Source organism: Panicum virgatum, chromosome 4N (genome assembly GCF_016808335.1).
Source record: "Panicum virgatum strain AP13 chromosome 4N, P.virgatum_v5, whole genome shotgun sequence".
In the NCBI taxonomy this organism is placed as follows: domain Eukaryota; kingdom Viridiplantae; phylum Streptophyta; class Magnoliopsida; order Poales; family Poaceae; genus Panicum; species Panicum virgatum.
The window spans coordinates 6687749-6704452 of NC_053148.1; the positions used below are offsets into that span (position 1 = coordinate 6687749).

Sequence of the window (16704 nt, forward strand, 5' to 3'; positions counted from 1 at the left end):
TGTGGCCAATAACATCAGTAATGCAACCAATTTCAGCAAATTTTTCATAGCCATACGTCCATAATACATATAAAATTAGAAGCATCATTGGTCTAACATTCTAAAATAGACTCAACACATCTCTTGACTGCCTAACTGTGCCCGTGATACTTTGTCTATGGTCCACCCTAGTTATATTGATTCTTTATTTGTTTTAGCTACATCTTTAGCGGAAGTAGCGGACATTTATTATCACTAAATCCTATAAAAACCCCTATAGCGGACAAATATTGTATAGCGTAGCGGGAGATCTCTTAAAAAGCTAATAGCGGACAATAGCGAGCTATTAGCGGGCTATTTTGTACCTTGGTGTTAACTGACGAGACGCTCACCACTCCGACTCCCACCCGCCCACCCGGCACCACTCCCCGCTCCACCCCGCTCGCCACTCGCCGCTCGCCGCCGCCTGCTTCGTAACCGGAGACCGCGCTCGCGGATCCGGCTGGGCTCGGCGGCGTCGGCGCTCCTCCGCCGCGCCGCCTCTCTCTCCATGGATTTCGTCTGCCCCGGCGATCCCGCGGTGCGATTGATAACTCCTAAACCCCCGCCAAACCCCTACTCGTCCCCCGCGCCGACTTGTTTTCCTTTTTTTTTTCGGCGTCGGACGCTGAGTTCTGATCGCCATGTGGTGCTAACTGCTAACCTCCGCGAGGGAGGCGATCCCTCGGTGCAGGTTTGGGATGGGAGGCGTTTCGGGCCGTGCTTCGCGGATTTATATCCTTGCTTTCGATTTCGAAATCTCGAGTTGGTTGCGCAGTTTCGCGGTTTGTGGCGGGTCGCGGTCGCGCGCATTTTGCGGTTTGTGGTTGCTGCTGCATTCAAGTTTTTCCTTAATCCTTGTCTCGTCGTTGCACGGTGCTGGGTTTGGCTGGGAATGCGATCGCCGCGGCCGCCGTCGTCTGGCTCTTCATCGCCAAGAGGAACGCACCGAGAGCTCAGGTACTTATCCTTTTTTTTTTACCCTGCTTCTTCTCGTTTAGTAAACAACATATCAATTCTGCAATTATTTTGAGGAGCATTTCACTGTCTATCCCGTGTATCTCTCCACCAACCCCGTCCAGCATCAGCGGACGAAGCACGTGGAGATCGACCTACACTTCGTGCGCGACAGAGTCGCAATCGGTGATGTTCGGGTACTCCATGTCCCGACTACCTCCCAGTTTGCTGACATCTTCACCAAGGGGCTGCCCTCCTCGACCTTCTCGGAGTTTCGATCCAGCCTCAACGTAGCCGGTGGCTAGTTGTGGTTGCGGGGGGGGGGGGGTATTTACCCTTTGTACTCTATTTGTACTCTCTTCTTGTTCAGTCTTGAACACCGCTGCGTCGGTAGTTCAGACTGCGGGGGTGTCAGCTTTCTTGTTGTCTAGTCTTGAACACCGCTGCGCCGGTAGTTCAGACTACGGGGGGTGTTGGAGTATATTGAGCCCATGTGTATAGAGGCCTATCTAGAGGCCCATGTATAGGTATTATATATACCCACCCTTCTAGGGTTGGAGGAATACATGCATTATTCTCTCCTACACTCTACACCGTTGATGATTCTCTTCTATTCACACTGTTGGAGAACGGCTTATTAGTGCCGGTCACAGAACGTGTTAGTGCCGGTCCCTGTGGCCGGCACTAAATGGCCGGCACTAACGTGACAGACGTTAGTGCCGGCTACTCTGACCGGCACTAACGTGCGTATGTTAGTGCCGGTCCGTATTACCAGCCGGCACTAACGTGCCCGCCCCCGTCCGAGTCCTGACAGCAAGGTTAGTGCCGGCTGATATAACTAGCCGGCACTAAATGTTTTTTCTTCTTTATGTTTCTTTTCTTTTCATTTTTATACGTATGGCTATGCGTATTTCTAGCGTATGGGACTATATAGTCGTACTCTTTGCATTGCACAGTATTATTAGAACAGCATATTACACTAACATTATATATTTATATATATATTTGTCATGTATGGAACACATAGGAGTTCAAAAGTACATGAGATATTACAAATTATTGCGCACATCAACTATAATAACGTATCAGCTTCCTCGTCGTCGGATCTTCTTGGGCGACGCTTAGACGGAGATCGCCATGAAATTCGCCCTTAGGATTTATGACTTCATCGAGTAGAAATCCGCATATAGCTTCTTGAATTGCCCTGATCCGAGCGATTTCAATGAGTTGTTCTTTCATCCACCAACGCTGTCACATTTTTCGATAAAAACATGAGAATAAAAAATAATGAATTAAAATAATGAGCAGATGTGATTGTGCTCACGTACATTGAATGCCTCCACTGTCATTTGCCCTTTTTCACTTGCAAAAGAGTTGATCCACTCGCATACGTAGTATCCACATAAGTTGTTTCCTTGGCCCTGTCTCCAACACTATGGACAAATGTGGGTTACGATATAGAATTTTTCTGATGTTTATTGCGAATGACATTAGTAGCGAGAGTATATTCATACCGGAAAATCAGTCACCCAATGAAGAGGCTCGATTTCACCTATGGGCAAGCCTATGTGTTTGTGGAGGTAGCGACTCCATGCAGTATTTACCACCTCGATGATATCTTGGTACTTTGATTTATCTTGCCTTAACGAGTCGTACACCAAGACCTTGTGCTCCTCAATCCGAATACAAAGCAATATCCAATGAAAGCTGTGCATATACATACGCATAACCAATTAATGTTGATTATAATAGTTATTAAATAGTATTATTAATACGAAGGGATTGAAAAAAAAGTCTAACAAAGAACGACTCACTGATGGTTGTATGGCAAGAGAATGAAGGGACACATGCTATTTTTACGCAACCCCCTGTATATAACATTGACTATGTCTCCAGAATTTAGTGCTAGCGATTTCTCGTGTATAATATCGGGGTCGAAGAACCCGACGTTATGGAAGTTCTTCTTTCGGCAAATTTGAATTTTTGACCTACGGGACACAAGAAAAACGGGGATCAGTCAACACACAAGACTAAAATAATGAAACGAGAGACAATACTTACATGCACCATACACTGACGAGGCACTTGTGAAGGGCATCTTGATGGTATAAATCGTAAAGTGCTGCAAACTCGATATATACATCATCTCCCCCCCGCCAGAAATGCTCATCTTTAATCCGAGCTGGGAACATCTCTAATTGATTAGCTTTAGATTGCACGGCATACCATTTGTGTAACTCGGCCATTCTCGTTGGTAGGAATGGTAGCAACTCTGGCCATATCAAAGGTTCACCAAGTACAAACTTTTTCTTGCCGCGTGCATTCTGTAGGGCCTCTCCAAGCAATTGAGCCCTTGTTAGATCAGTTTGCAATATCATCCCAGCCATGGTCAACGGATCTCTTGATTCATCGGGACATTCTTCACGCGGCACTATCAACGGAGGGATCGATTGTTTGGACTGCTCTCCGAGCTGGGGAACGGTCTTTGCATTAAGCCGCCGATTCTTGGGGTTGCTGTAGCACTTTCTGATCTGACGATCATAATCCGACTCCCTTTCTTTCTCCTTGGTGGGATCTTTAATGAAGTGTTTAATGAAGTGTGCCTTTGCACCCGGATCTATTTCTGGCTTCTTGTTCGCAGCCTCCCTCAGTAGCTTGCGCTTTAGCAAGAAGGTTTGAAACGATTCTTCTGCCTCTTCCTCTTCTGGAGCCTTCGCTTTCTTCTTTCTTTGCTGCTTATGAGATGGTTGGACCGAAGGTACCGTGTATGACTTCTGTCGCTGACTCTGATTCTGTTGTGCGGCTGGTGATGATGCCGGAATTGGCTCGCTTTGTGCGGCTGGTGATGGCGGATCCTGTGCGGCTGGTGATGGCGGATCCATGCTGGGGTCCCGTGCAGGCGGTGGAGAAGGTGGGCCAACACTAGGATTCCTGTCAGCTGGCGTTGGTGATCTTTGCCTTGAGCACCGAGCGGAATCTGTGGCTGCTTGCACCAATCTTATGTCGCGCTTTGGCCACGCGATCCATGTGTGTACGGCATGTTGTAGTTCTGTTTCTTCAGGACCTATAGGGATCGGGAGGTCCAAATCTTCCCAGCGTTCTTCAATAATTCGGTCAACAAACACTCTGGCGAATCCTTCAGGAATCGGCTGGCAATGTATTGTCCCGTCTTCTTCTTGGACTTCCGCATAACCCTCAGCACAAACTTTGAGCTTTTTCCCATAAAGAACCAGAAGCTCACATTGGGTCCTAACAGTGATGTCATCAATGGGGTCCCTCGGCCTGTCGGCACCCAAATTAGGGTGCTCTGTGGAAGCAACACTACTACGACGCTGAGAAGAGGGGCTGATCTCGACATTGGCAGCAGGTTGGTCCAAGCGTTGCCCAACTGCTGCCTCAAGTGACATTATCCGGTTTTCTAGGCTACAGATCTTCTCTGCCACTACTGCCTTGCTTCTGCATCGGCTTCGGTAGGTTTCGAGATCTCCGGAAAAGCCATATTTCCATGGAACTACGCCCATGCCTCGGGTCCGTCCAGTGTGTTCCGCATTCCCAAGAGCGTAAGTCAGCTCGTCATTCTCTCTGTTAGGCTGGAAGGTTCCTTCTTCCGTACGCCTCATTGCGTCGTCGAGTCTTTGGGCAGCCTCTCTTAGTACGTCGCTAGTCACAAACATTCCAGTGTCGGGGTCTAGTGTGCCTCCATGAGCATAGAAGTAATACCTTGCTCGTTTGGGCCAACTCAAGGTCTGCGGTACGATTCCTTTTGCAATTAAATTATTTTCCATCTTTTCCCATTTCGGAACAGCAACCTTATAACCTCCAGGCCCAAGTCTATGAAAGTTTGTCTTTTTGCTAGCATTCATTTTGCCTTGAATCGAGGCTGCCATGCTGTCAGCACTGTGCTTGTAATTCACGAAATCATTCCACCACTCTCGTTGCTTCTTCTAGACTTTATCAAAATCTGGTGTGAGGCCCTTGTTGACAAAGTTTGCCACCAATTTTTTTTTGAACGAGCCGAACTGAATTGCCATCTTCTTAAATGCCCATCCCTTTACTTTGTCAGCTTTGCCTGGGGGAAAGTTGAAGTGCAACGACACCTCTTTCCATAACAAATCTTTCTCTGAATCTGGCACGATATCTTCAGGTCGATCAGAGACTTTATTTCTCTTCCAAAGCTTGTACTTTATGGGGACGCTTTCCCTAACAAGATATCCCAATTGATTTACAAATGTTGTCTTAATTTGACCAGGGGCTAGTGGCTCACCGGTTGCTTCGTTGATCTCCGTGATGGTCGTACATCCTACCATCTTCCTCTTGGAGTCACGTTTCCGTTTATGCTTCGTCGATCCTGATGCCTGAAAGAATCGCAAATTTATCAAACGGGTTGCTAGCAACTAGTGGACGTCGCGGCAGATATGCGTAACCTTCATAACCCGCAAGCAAGGGTTCCAGATCGATAATTATTGACTGAAGCATGCATAAGAATTTTTAGCTGGAGCACGACTGCTTACACAAGGACTGAAATCATCAACAAAGCTAGCAACATAACACAAATAGTTCGCAGCTGGGCCGCTTGTGTCACAAACAATATCTTGCTCCTAACATATATATTGACAAAACGTTTATCCTGATGCCTGAAAGAATCACTAAACTTTTATACCTCGGCTTCCTCGACATTTTCTTCTTCCTCCCCACTAATATCTTGCTCCTCGTCGCCATGATAATGCAAGTTTAAAAATTGGTTGCTATCGTTCTCGTCCTCATCAAACTCTGGAGCTATGTGCCCAGTACTACCACGAATGAGCTCGTGCATTAACTCATCCGTAGGATCCATTTCCACTACCTGAAACAATAAAAAAACATATTGTATCAGAAGAGAGTGTAGAATATTTGCAAAAATATTGTATCAGAAGAGAGTGTAGAATATTTCATGGCTACTCAATTATTTACCAAAGACATGAACCGTGAGAGTGTAAAAATATTGTATCTTGCTGCTGAATTACTTGGCTCAATTAGTAAAAAAAACAGAGCACAAATCACAGAGCAACTAACATATGATGGTATGAGATGATTTTAAATGGCAGAGCAGAGTCACGCACAAGTAGTCAAGCAAGCACTAGAGGCACATGCAACTAGCTAATTAACCACTGGAAAGTCGGTGGGTCAAGTCCGACTGGAAGAAGGATGAGAACATGGCTGGTGAATGGAACCACACCTCTGGGAAATGGAATGGAGATGCTGAGGACAAAGGTGAATGCACAATCCCTTTAAATACCTTGGAGAGGAAGATTGGTGATTTCAGTTTATTATGTACTGAACTGTGTTTCTTGTTGCAGGTATCCAGACCTCTGAGGACTACAGGTTCTATGCCATTTCGGCGGTGATGTGGACCAGAAGAAATTCGGTGGCGACACACCTTACAGGTAGCTTTGGACTCAATTCTCGTACTCTTTCACCCTATTTATCTTATAATGTAGTTAACTTGGTACTTCTTTATTGCAGCATTCTCATTGACAATGAAGAGAAGCAAACAGGCAGCGTCTACGAGCACTGGGACATTCTTCCCCCAAAGAAAATCAAGGACCCAGATGCTAAGAAGGTATAGCTATGATATTGGTTGCCCTCTTTGAACTTTCTTGTGTTTCTTCAGAAATAACAGTGGTTTTGTATTATAGCATGTCTGCTGCTACTAGCATTCGCAGCCCTTGTATGGAAATGTAAGAGAAGAGGTCCAAAGAAAATAGCTATTAAGAGACTAAGCAAGGGTTCTGGACAAGGCACGGAGGAATTCAGAAATGAAGTAGTCTTGATTGCAAAACTGCAGCACAAGAACCTAGTTAAGCTTCTAGGTTGCTGTATTCATGAAGATGAGAAGATGCTGGTTTACGAGTACTTGCCCAACAAAAGCTTGGATTACTTCCTCTTTGGTACATTCAGTTTCTAATTTTTCATAATGTTTACAAAACTCAACAAATAAATCTGCATATGTGCCTTGTTCCATAATATTCTTATCAGACTCTGCAAGAAAATCAATGGTTCAGTGGCCGACAAGGTTCAAGATAATCCAAGGAGTAGCAAGAGGAATTATGTACCTCCATCAGGACTCAAGATTAACTATAATTCATAGAGATCTGAAAGCAAGCAACATCTTGTTAGATAAGGAGATGAGCCCAAAGATATCAGATTTCGGCATGGCTAGGATATTCTGTGGTGACCAGCTCCAAGCAAATAATGCATAAGTGTTTAGGGGAAAGAATTCATTGATGTTTCTACTAGCAGGCAAACAAAAAAAGAAGAAAGTCCAAAAGAAAATGATGCTAGAGTACTTGAGATCTACTGATGAAGCAGGGAACAAGAATATAGAGTTCCCATTTGTTGGCTTCAACGACATTGTTGCAGCAACAGATAATTTCTCTGACACCAACATGCTTGGCAAGGGAGGTTTTGGTAAAGTTTACAAGGTACTAGCAAAAAGTTTCACTTGATTGTTATATTGATAGAAAATTATATGGTTTGTAACTGTCTTTTGATGAATGAGGGATCATGCAGGGATTGTTGGGTGGTCAAATGGAAAGCTAGCATTTGCTCTGAAATAAACTTAGCTGTGGCGATTTATTATGATGTAAACCGTAAATAGAAACCAAGCCAATGAATCCTTTGCTCTGAAACTTAGCTATGGCGAATGGATAATTTACCGTAAATAGAAACCGTAAATAAACTTAGCTGTGGCGAATGGATAATCAAACAAGGATCGATGGTCTGCTTACTTTGCTATGAAACTGAGAGCTGGGTGCAGCAATACTGCTTGAGCGGTACAGCACTATTGCAGGGCGCGGCCGGGACGTCGATGGGGATGAGGAGGGGCGGCAGCGCGGACCGGGCGCGGCGAGGGGTGGCGCGGGCACAAGGACGGCGAAGACGAGGCGGCGCGGGGGCAGCTGGCCGGCCAGGGACGAGCGAGGTCGGGGCCGGGCGGCGGCCAGGGCAGAGCGTCGAGGCGGCCGCCGAGGACGAGGCGCCGGCGCGGCAGGGGATGCGAGGACGACCTCGAGGATCCGGGGCGGCAGGGGCAGGCGTCGCGTCGGGGCTGCCGGGGACGAGACGCCGGCGCAGCACGCGCGGGGGATGCGAGGACGATGAGGCGTGCGGCACCGCGGGGCCGGAGGAAGACGCGACGCGCGGCAGAGCTCGCGGGGCGAGGGCCGTCGGGGACCAACGCGCGGCCGGGGATGGCGGTGGCGGCGGCGCAGGCGGGCGAGCGCGGGAGCAGGGGCACACCCGGCCGGACGACGTCGATCTGAAATTGGTGAGGTGTCGGAGAGAAGGAAGGGGAATAGTTGGGCGTGGTGGTAAGGTTAGTGCCGGCTGGCCTAATCAGCCGGCACTAATGTGCCCTCGATGACGTCAGCAGTACAGGTTAGTGCCGGCTGGTAAAACCAGCCGGTACTAACGTGAAAAGTTAGTACCGGCTGGTTTTACCAGCCGGCACTAACGTGTTCCATCTGGCGGGAACAAAAAATTTGCCCTATCAATTCCCTTTTACAATAAACTTTTAATATTGATTAATTTATTCGTAATAGGCTTAAAAATTAGAATAATATAGAAAAAAATATATCTTAATTTATTAGCATATTATTAATTATATCAACACAATAAATTGAAAACATTTCGTTTTGAAGTAAATATACGAATATGAAACCATTATCAATTATGTGTAGCTTATAGGGTTTATATGTGTATATGTTTTTGTTATTCGTTATAAATTGAAAATATTTCATTTTGATCCATGCAAAAATATTCAAAAAACTTTTCAATAGTAGCCTATACAATGATGTAATTAATTCGTATATTACTTGATTATTTATTTGTAATTTTATGTTTCAATGCTTCTAGTAATGCAAAATTAGTGAACATAAATAATATTTATACCATGCAAAAATATAATATTATCTGAAGATGATATTGTATCATAATTGGACAAATAGTATCGAGAATTGAGATAAATACGATGCGGTGCGTTACATTACATCACTGATTGAGAGAATTCAATATATAACTTATATAAAACTACTACTCATTATCATTATCTACTGGAACATTGATAATCTTCCTTTTGACGAAAGTGCCTTGAGCGTGATCACGGCGTAAGTAAGGTGTGTCCTCTTTGGATAAGAGGATGCTAGGGTCAACGTCAACTGAGAATGGAGGAAGGTCATCAATCTGGTCATAATCTTCCGAATTGTCCGAAGTATTCTCAATTCCAACAACTTTTCTTTTTCCGGGAAGAACTATGTGCCGTTTCGGCTCATTTCCAGCCTTGTCTGCTTCAGGCGTCTTATCCGACTTCTTCTTCGGTTTGCTCGACATGTCCTTCACATAGAACACTTGTGTCACATCCTTGGCTAGAACGAATGGTTCATCTTTATATCCAATCTTTTTAAAATCGACTATGGTCATCCCAAACCGGTCCTTCGTTACGCCTCCTCCAGCCACCCATTCACAACGAAACAGAGGGACAACTATGGGTCCATATTCAAGTTCCCATATCTCCTCTATAACACCATAGTAGTTGTTCTTTTCTCCATTACTGTTTACTATACACATACGGACACCACTGTTTTGGTTGGTGCTTTTTTTGTCTTGAGCTCTCGTATAAAATGTATACCCATTGATTTCATACCCTTGGTATTGCTGGACAGTGATTGATGGTCCCCTAGCCAGCCATTGAAGTTCTTGATCAACTGTGTTATTGCCCAATAATTTTCGTCTGAACCAGCCGTCAAAAGTTTTTATATGTTGGCGTGTAATCCAAGCAAGATTCTTCTGTGGATTTTCAGACTGTATAATATTCATGTGCTCATCAATATATGGAGCCACCTTAGATGAATTCTGAAGAACCGTGAAGTTTGCTTGGCTGAATTCACTACAAGGGATGTTCACATTACATTTCTTTCCTAGTGTGCCTTTTCCCTTTAGTCGTCCCTCATGGTGTGACACGGGGAGCCCAATCGGATTGAGATCAGGAAGATAGTCAACGCAAAACTCAATGACCTCCTCTGTTCCATAGCCCTTAGCAATGCATCCTTCTGGGCGAGAACGTTTACGCACATACTTCTTCAATACTGCCATGAACCTCTCGAAAGGGAACATATTGTGTAGAAAAACAGGACCCAGGATAGTTATTTCTGTCACAATATGAACTAGAAGGTGTGTCATAATATTGAAGAATGAAGGTGGGAAGACCATCTCGAAGCTGACAAGACATTCGACAATGTCTTTCTGTAGCTTTATTAGATTATTTGGATTAATTGCTTTCTGTGAAATTTCATTCATGAACGCACAAAGCTTTACAACTGCCAATCTCACATTTTCCGGTAGAACACCCCTCAGTATAACCGGAAGTAATTGTGTCATCAGAACGTGGCAGTCATGGGACTTCAAGTTTTGGATTTTCTTTTCTTTCACATTTATTATGCCCTGTATATTTGAGGAGTACCCAGACGGGACCTTGATACTGTTCAAGCAATCGAATATACTTTCCTTCTCCCCTTTGCTCAGATTATAGCTGGCAGGTTTTAAATAGTGGCCTCCTTTGTCTCTCTTCTCAGGTTGCAAGCCTTGTCGCCCAGCTAGCTGCTGCATGTCGCGCCTTGCTTCCAATGTGTCTTTTGACTTACCATACACTCCCAGAAAGCCTAGTAGGTTCACGCAAAGATTCTTTGACAGATGCATCACATCAATTGCATTGCGAACTTGTAAGACTTGCCAATAAGGTAGGTTCCACAATATAGACTTCTTTTTCCACATTGGAACATGTCCCTGGTCATCCTTGGGAACAGGTTGGCTACCGGGACCCTTTCCAAATACTACCTTCACATTCTTGATCATCGAGAACACACGCTTTCCATTACGGAACAGAGGCTTAGGACGAGTTTCGGGTTCTCCTTTGAAATGCTTCCCTTCGGTTCTTAGGGGGTGATTGGTAGGAAGGAATCGGCGATGGCCCATGTATACGCACTTCTTATAGTGTTTCAAATAAATGCTATCGGTCTCATCATAACAGTGGGTGCAGGCCATGTATTCCATGTTCGACTGTCCCGAAAGTTTTGCAAGTGCAGGCCAATCATTGATGCATACAAAAAGCAAAGCTCGGAGGTTGAAAGACTCCTGTTTATACTCATCCCACACATGTACACCTTCTTCTTTCCAAAGCAGTAAGAGATCATCCATCAAGGGTTGCAGGAACACATCAATATCGTTGCCAGGTTCTTTTGGCCCTTCTATAAGCACCGGCATCATGATGAACTTACGCTTCAGGCACAACCAAGGAGGAAGGTTGAACATACATAGGGTCACGGGCCATGTACTATGAGCGCTGCCAAACTCACCGTACGGATTCATTCCATCCGCACTTAGAGCAAATCTTATATTCCTTGGGTCGTTGTCAAATTGAGGATACTCTCGGTTAAGGTTTCTCCACTGGGACCCATCTGCTGGGTGTCTGATCATGTGATCCTCCTTACGGTCTTCTTTGTGCCACCGTATCAACTTAGAGTTATCCTTGTTTTTGAAAAAGCGCTTCAGACGTGGTATTATAGGGAAGTACCACACCAACTTTGCGGGAACTCTCTTCTTTACCGGCTGCCCATCAACATCACCTGGATCATCTCGCCTGATCTTATACTGCAATGCGCTACAAACAGGACAAGCTTCCAAGTTCTCGTATTCGCCGCGATACAGGATGCAGTCGTTAGGACATGCGTGAATCTTCTGCACGTCCAATCCAAGAGGGCAAACCATCTTTTTAGCTTCGTATGTTGTTGACGGCAGTTCATTACCCTCAGGAAGCATGTTCTTTACAATCTTTAATAGCTCACCAAATCCCTTATCGGTGACACCATTAGTTGCCTTCCATTTCAGCATTTCTAGCATGGTACCCAACTTCTTCTGCTCCGGTTTGCAACTAGGGAACAACGGCCTTTTGTGATCCTCCAACATCTTCTCGAACTTTAATGCCTCCTTCACAGTTTCACTGTCTTTCTGTGCATCAAGCAACGCCTGACCTAGCTCGTCAGGTGGCTCCTCTTGTGCAACATTTGCTTCACCCTCGTCCATTGGTTCATCTTGAAAGCCACCTGCTTCATGAACCCATGCCCAATCTGGAAGGTTGTTATCATCATCGCCATTTTCTTCATTATCTTCCATCATAACTCCAACTTCGCCGTGCTTGGTCCAAAGGGTATAGTTACTCATGAATCCATTCAAGGCCAGGTGATTCCATAGAGTATCTCTTTTCCGGAATTCCTTTTTATTTTTGCAAATACTGCATGGACAACATATTAAACCCTTTGGCGACCTATTTGCCATTGCCGCCTTGAGAAAAGAATCTAAACCCTGAATCCACGCCGAGGTGCTCCGGCTGCCGTGCATCCATTGCCGGTCCATCTGTAATTAATTACCGTATAAAAACAAAAATCAATTCTACATATATCAAAACAAGTTACTATGAAGTATTTCGAAAACAAATTATAAATGTGTCATAAGCCACCTATCTAGTAAACCTAAAGTAAATAGCAAAATAAATTGACACAATAACATATACACATGTCACCATGAAATAATTCGAAAAAATCATTCTAAATATGTGATAGTCAAACTATATAGTTAACTTTCTCTAAAAAACAACAAATAATTCTACCTTGCTCAAATTAATGAATAAATTGATAAATCATGTTCATTTTCCCTCATCCTTAAAATTTTGCATAATAACATATAGACATGTCCCCATGAAATAATTCAAAAAAAAAATCTAAATGTGTCATACTCAAACTATATAGTAATCCTTCTCTAAAACACAATAAATCAATTCTATTTTGTTCAAATTAATGAACAAATTGAAAAATTATGCTCATTGTTACTCAACCTTAAAATCACTATTTTCTTTACCTAGAAAGCATGAAACAAAAGAATAAACACTGTGAAAGAAGAGTGGAAGAAGCTGCTAACCTTTAATGCGCTTGGATGGACGAAATCCTCATAAATTTTGGAGAAAATGGGCAGCACCTCCCCTCTAACACGCCATGGTTGAGAGGAGAAGCTCGGCCAAATGGATGGGTCGGGCTGGGGAAGAAAGGAGGGGTCAGTATATACGGGGCAACTTAGTGCCGGCCAGTGAATTCAGCCGGCACAAACTGTAGACAGTGCCGGCTGGACCCTTCAGCCGGCACTAACCTGCACCGTGCCAAGTTAGTGCCGGCTGGAGGCTCCAGCCGGCACTAAATTGGCTCTGACCGTTAGGGCGCAGGCTGCTGACCGTTGGGGGTGACACTTTAGTGCCGGCTGTAGAGAATAGCCGGTACTAAAGTGACTGTGGTGTACTGTAGATACACGTTAGTGCCGGCTCCCTTGTGACCGGCACTAACGTGCTGGTACCGATAAGCGTTTCTCCAACAGTGTCATCCTCAATATATTTGTGGCCAACTTCTTTAGCTTACTCGGCACTCTGGTTGTTTTGTCTTATTCACAGGTAAATAATGAACAATTGTTTAGACGAGCCTTGTATTTGAGAAAAGAAACTAAATCATATTTCTTATGTTTCATGAATGTTTGATTTGTAGGTTTCCTTCTTACTCATCTTACTTCCACTCTGGCTTATCTATAGGAAGCTGCAGGTACATACTCACCCATTTTGTTATGTGTCGGCAGCTTGGTTGTTTCATATGATCCTTCATAGACCAATATCCATACTTTGATAAAAATACTACAGTACCCATATTCTTCTTTAAGTCTTTATTAGTTCAGTCTGTTCTTTATCTGTCGGTTTTCTTCCATATTCATCAAACATGATATCTAGTTTGTAAACACTTTCATGGATAGAATGAAAACTTGATTACCAAATCCATCGATAGTTCGACTGTGTGCTCCTTTTGATTTAGGCAACGTGTAACATTTAATCCTCTTTTGCCTCTTAGTCAAGACAGTGCATCACATATTCCTATTCTGTACCTTACGGATAAGCAAGCTAATGCTTTGTACAGTTCTATTACAGGTCTACATCACGTGAAGTAAGGAGACTTGATAGTGTTGCTCGTTCACCAATCTATTCATCTTTTACAGAGACTCTTGATGGTTCATCAACAATAAGAGCTTTCCAGAAAGAAGTATGTTTCTTTGAACTAGAAGGAAACATTCTAATTGTTTCTGTTTCTTTTGAACTAGAAGGAAACATTCTGGTTATTTCATTTAGACATTCAGAGAAGGATGTTAAAATGCCATAATTTTCCCTTGAACTTAAAGTATCACACTCAAAGGCTAGTTCCTAGTGCTTGTGTGATTTGTTGAAAATATTAACAGTACACTACACAGGGGTTCTTCTTAGAAAGGTTCATCCAACATGTGACACTGTATCAGAAAACATCCTACTCTGAGCTGGTTGCTAGTTTGTGGCTCCCATTGAGACTCCAGGTATATGAATCTTCTACTTTTTTGTTTTGTCATACTATAATAACATCGTAATGTACTTGGAGTTAAGAATGTTTATCCATCAGTAAGGCCTATAACACATCTTGACCAGCAAACTGTCCAGTTGTTGGCAGGTTTTATCATTCTGTTCATCGCAACAATGGCTACTGTCACCTTCCATAGCAGTTCCCTTGTTAACCTTGGAACACCAGGACTGGTAGGTTTGACAGGATACATTCACTGATCTTCTACTTCGGCATTTCCATCCTCTGATGGAAAATGAAAAAAAAAGTTCTGTTCCATGTAACTAGACATCAATCATACAGAAATCTACTGCAGGTGGGTCTGGCTCTATCATATGCAGCACCAGTGGTATCACTGCTGAATGGCTTCTTAACCACATTTACGGAGACAGAAAAGGAAATGATCTCTGTTGAGAGGGTTGCTGAGGTAAATTCAATAATATTCGTTTTGATCCTTATTCACCATGCGTCTTTAGATATAACATATGATGACATTTGCAGTATGTTGGCATACCTCAAGAAGAACTCCAGGGATCTGAATATCTGCCGAGAAGCTGGCCAGCAGAAGGGAGGATTGAGTTTGTTCATGTAACCCTAAAGTACAAGCCAGAGTTACCACCAGCTTTGGATGATATTTCATTCCTTATTGCATCCGGCATGCAGGTACCATGCTAACAAGGTTTTCACCCAACCATTTATGATTTCTGGAGCTATAGTGAAATCTTATATGACTTATTAGGTTGGAATAATAGGACGGACTGGAGCAGGCAAATCAAGTGTACTGAATGCCATGTTCCGTTTAGTTCCAATCTGCAACGGCCACATCTTAGTAGATGGCATCGATGTAGCTAAAATTGCTGTCCGAGAATTTCGTGCACATTTTTGAAGCGTCCCCTTGTAAGAGAGAACTCAAATGTAATACAAGCATCAGTCCCAGGAGGCTGATGCCACATTTATTACATCAGATGGTTCATCACCATACAAACCTCCGAGGAGGACACTCGATACAGATGATAATAAAAAGTAACCAAGCTACGACATAACACCAGACCGCAAACCACATGGGGTCTAGCGCGGGCTCAGAGTACTGCGTCAACGAAAGCATCCCGAATAGGGCCGATTCCACAGGCAAGGCTGGGTGTAGAACGATAACCCTACTCGGCGTCGTCTGGTACAAAGTCTGGGTCTTCCTCTGTAAAAAGTAGGAATGGGGTGAGTACAAACGTACTCAGCAAGTCCAACCACACCCACGGAGGGGGTTATATCAGAATAATATGCATAGGTAAATCAAGGGTAAAGTTACGGTTTAATTTGCATAAAGCTAAATTTTATGCAGGGGTTTATTTAGCAGAAAACATTTCAGAAAGCAGCTTTTAAATTGAGTAACACGGAGTTCAAGTTTTAAACTGCTACCGGACTCCCCGTCCGTCGTAGCACATGGCACAACTGCCGGACATTATTCCAAAACAACTCACACCAGCCCATCCCAATGAAACACTAGTTATGTGACCACACCAAAACTCGCCCAATACCGTGGGCACGACTATTCGAATAGCTTTTAACTCTGCAGAGGTGTGCAACTTTACCCACAAACGGGTACCACAACACGAGCACCGAAGTGTCGGTGTAGATCCCGACATAGCCATTACCCATCTTAGCTATACCTGACTAGCCATCACGGGATGTACCAAGGGGTCATCGACCGTTCACTTAGGTATAACCGAGCATAAGTCACTCAGGGCTTATCCCTTCTCCTTAGCCACCCGTTGCTCTCAGCTCTCCTGATGGCTATCAAATTAACTAGTGGGATTTATGCTAAGCCGTTGCCCATTCAACGGTCGAGTGGTTTGCACGATAGAGGAGTTAGGTGAGATGACACACCAACTCGGTCCTTAGACACGACAAGATGGATATCTCCCTTCTTTGTCCTGCCACATTGGCACGAGCACACCAAATGGCAAATCCGTAGAAATGCCATCCATCCCGTCTAAACTTTCTTTACAAAAACACCACATTTATCCCATCCCACACGCACATACTTTCTTTATAAAATAAATCATATTATGAGTAAAGTCCTAAGTGTTCTAATATCGATTAACGTCCAAGCAAAATCAGACATTAATCTAGGTGGTCAAGAAATGGTCATCACAAATCAAGGGGTGGCTATCCAACCGTGTTTTCATGCAAATAAAACATATGCAATTTTATAAACCAGGCCATTGGATTGTGTTTTAAAAAAAATAGG

The 16704-nt window shown here is 43.9% G+C and overlaps 1 protein-coding gene and 1 long non-coding RNA gene across 2 annotated transcripts; both read left to right on the forward strand.

Annotated features, from left to right (window-relative positions):
- Positions 1 to 440: 440 nt before the first annotated feature.
- Positions 441 to 1151, forward strand: LOC120670225. Its single transcript, XR_005673108.1, has 3 exons — positions 441 to 559; positions 713 to 978; positions 1101 to 1151. It is a non-coding gene; the product is annotated as an uncharacterized LOC120670225 (long non-coding RNA).
- A 6578-nt stretch (positions 1152 to 7729) lies between these two features.
- On the forward strand, positions 7730 to 15342 carry LOC120669054 (ABC transporter C family member 13-like). Its single transcript, XM_039948877.1, has 9 exons — positions 7730 to 8281; positions 13415 to 13501; positions 13593 to 13646; positions 14013 to 14135; positions 14341 to 14439; positions 14561 to 14653; positions 14776 to 14886; positions 14961 to 15122; positions 15212 to 15342. Exons 1-9 carry the CDS (start codon positions 7730 to 7732, stop codon positions 15242 to 15244), a joined length of 1314 nt encoding a protein of 437 aa, XP_039804811.1. The 3' UTR covers positions 15245 to 15342.
- Positions 15343 to 16704: the final 1362 nt, after the last annotated feature.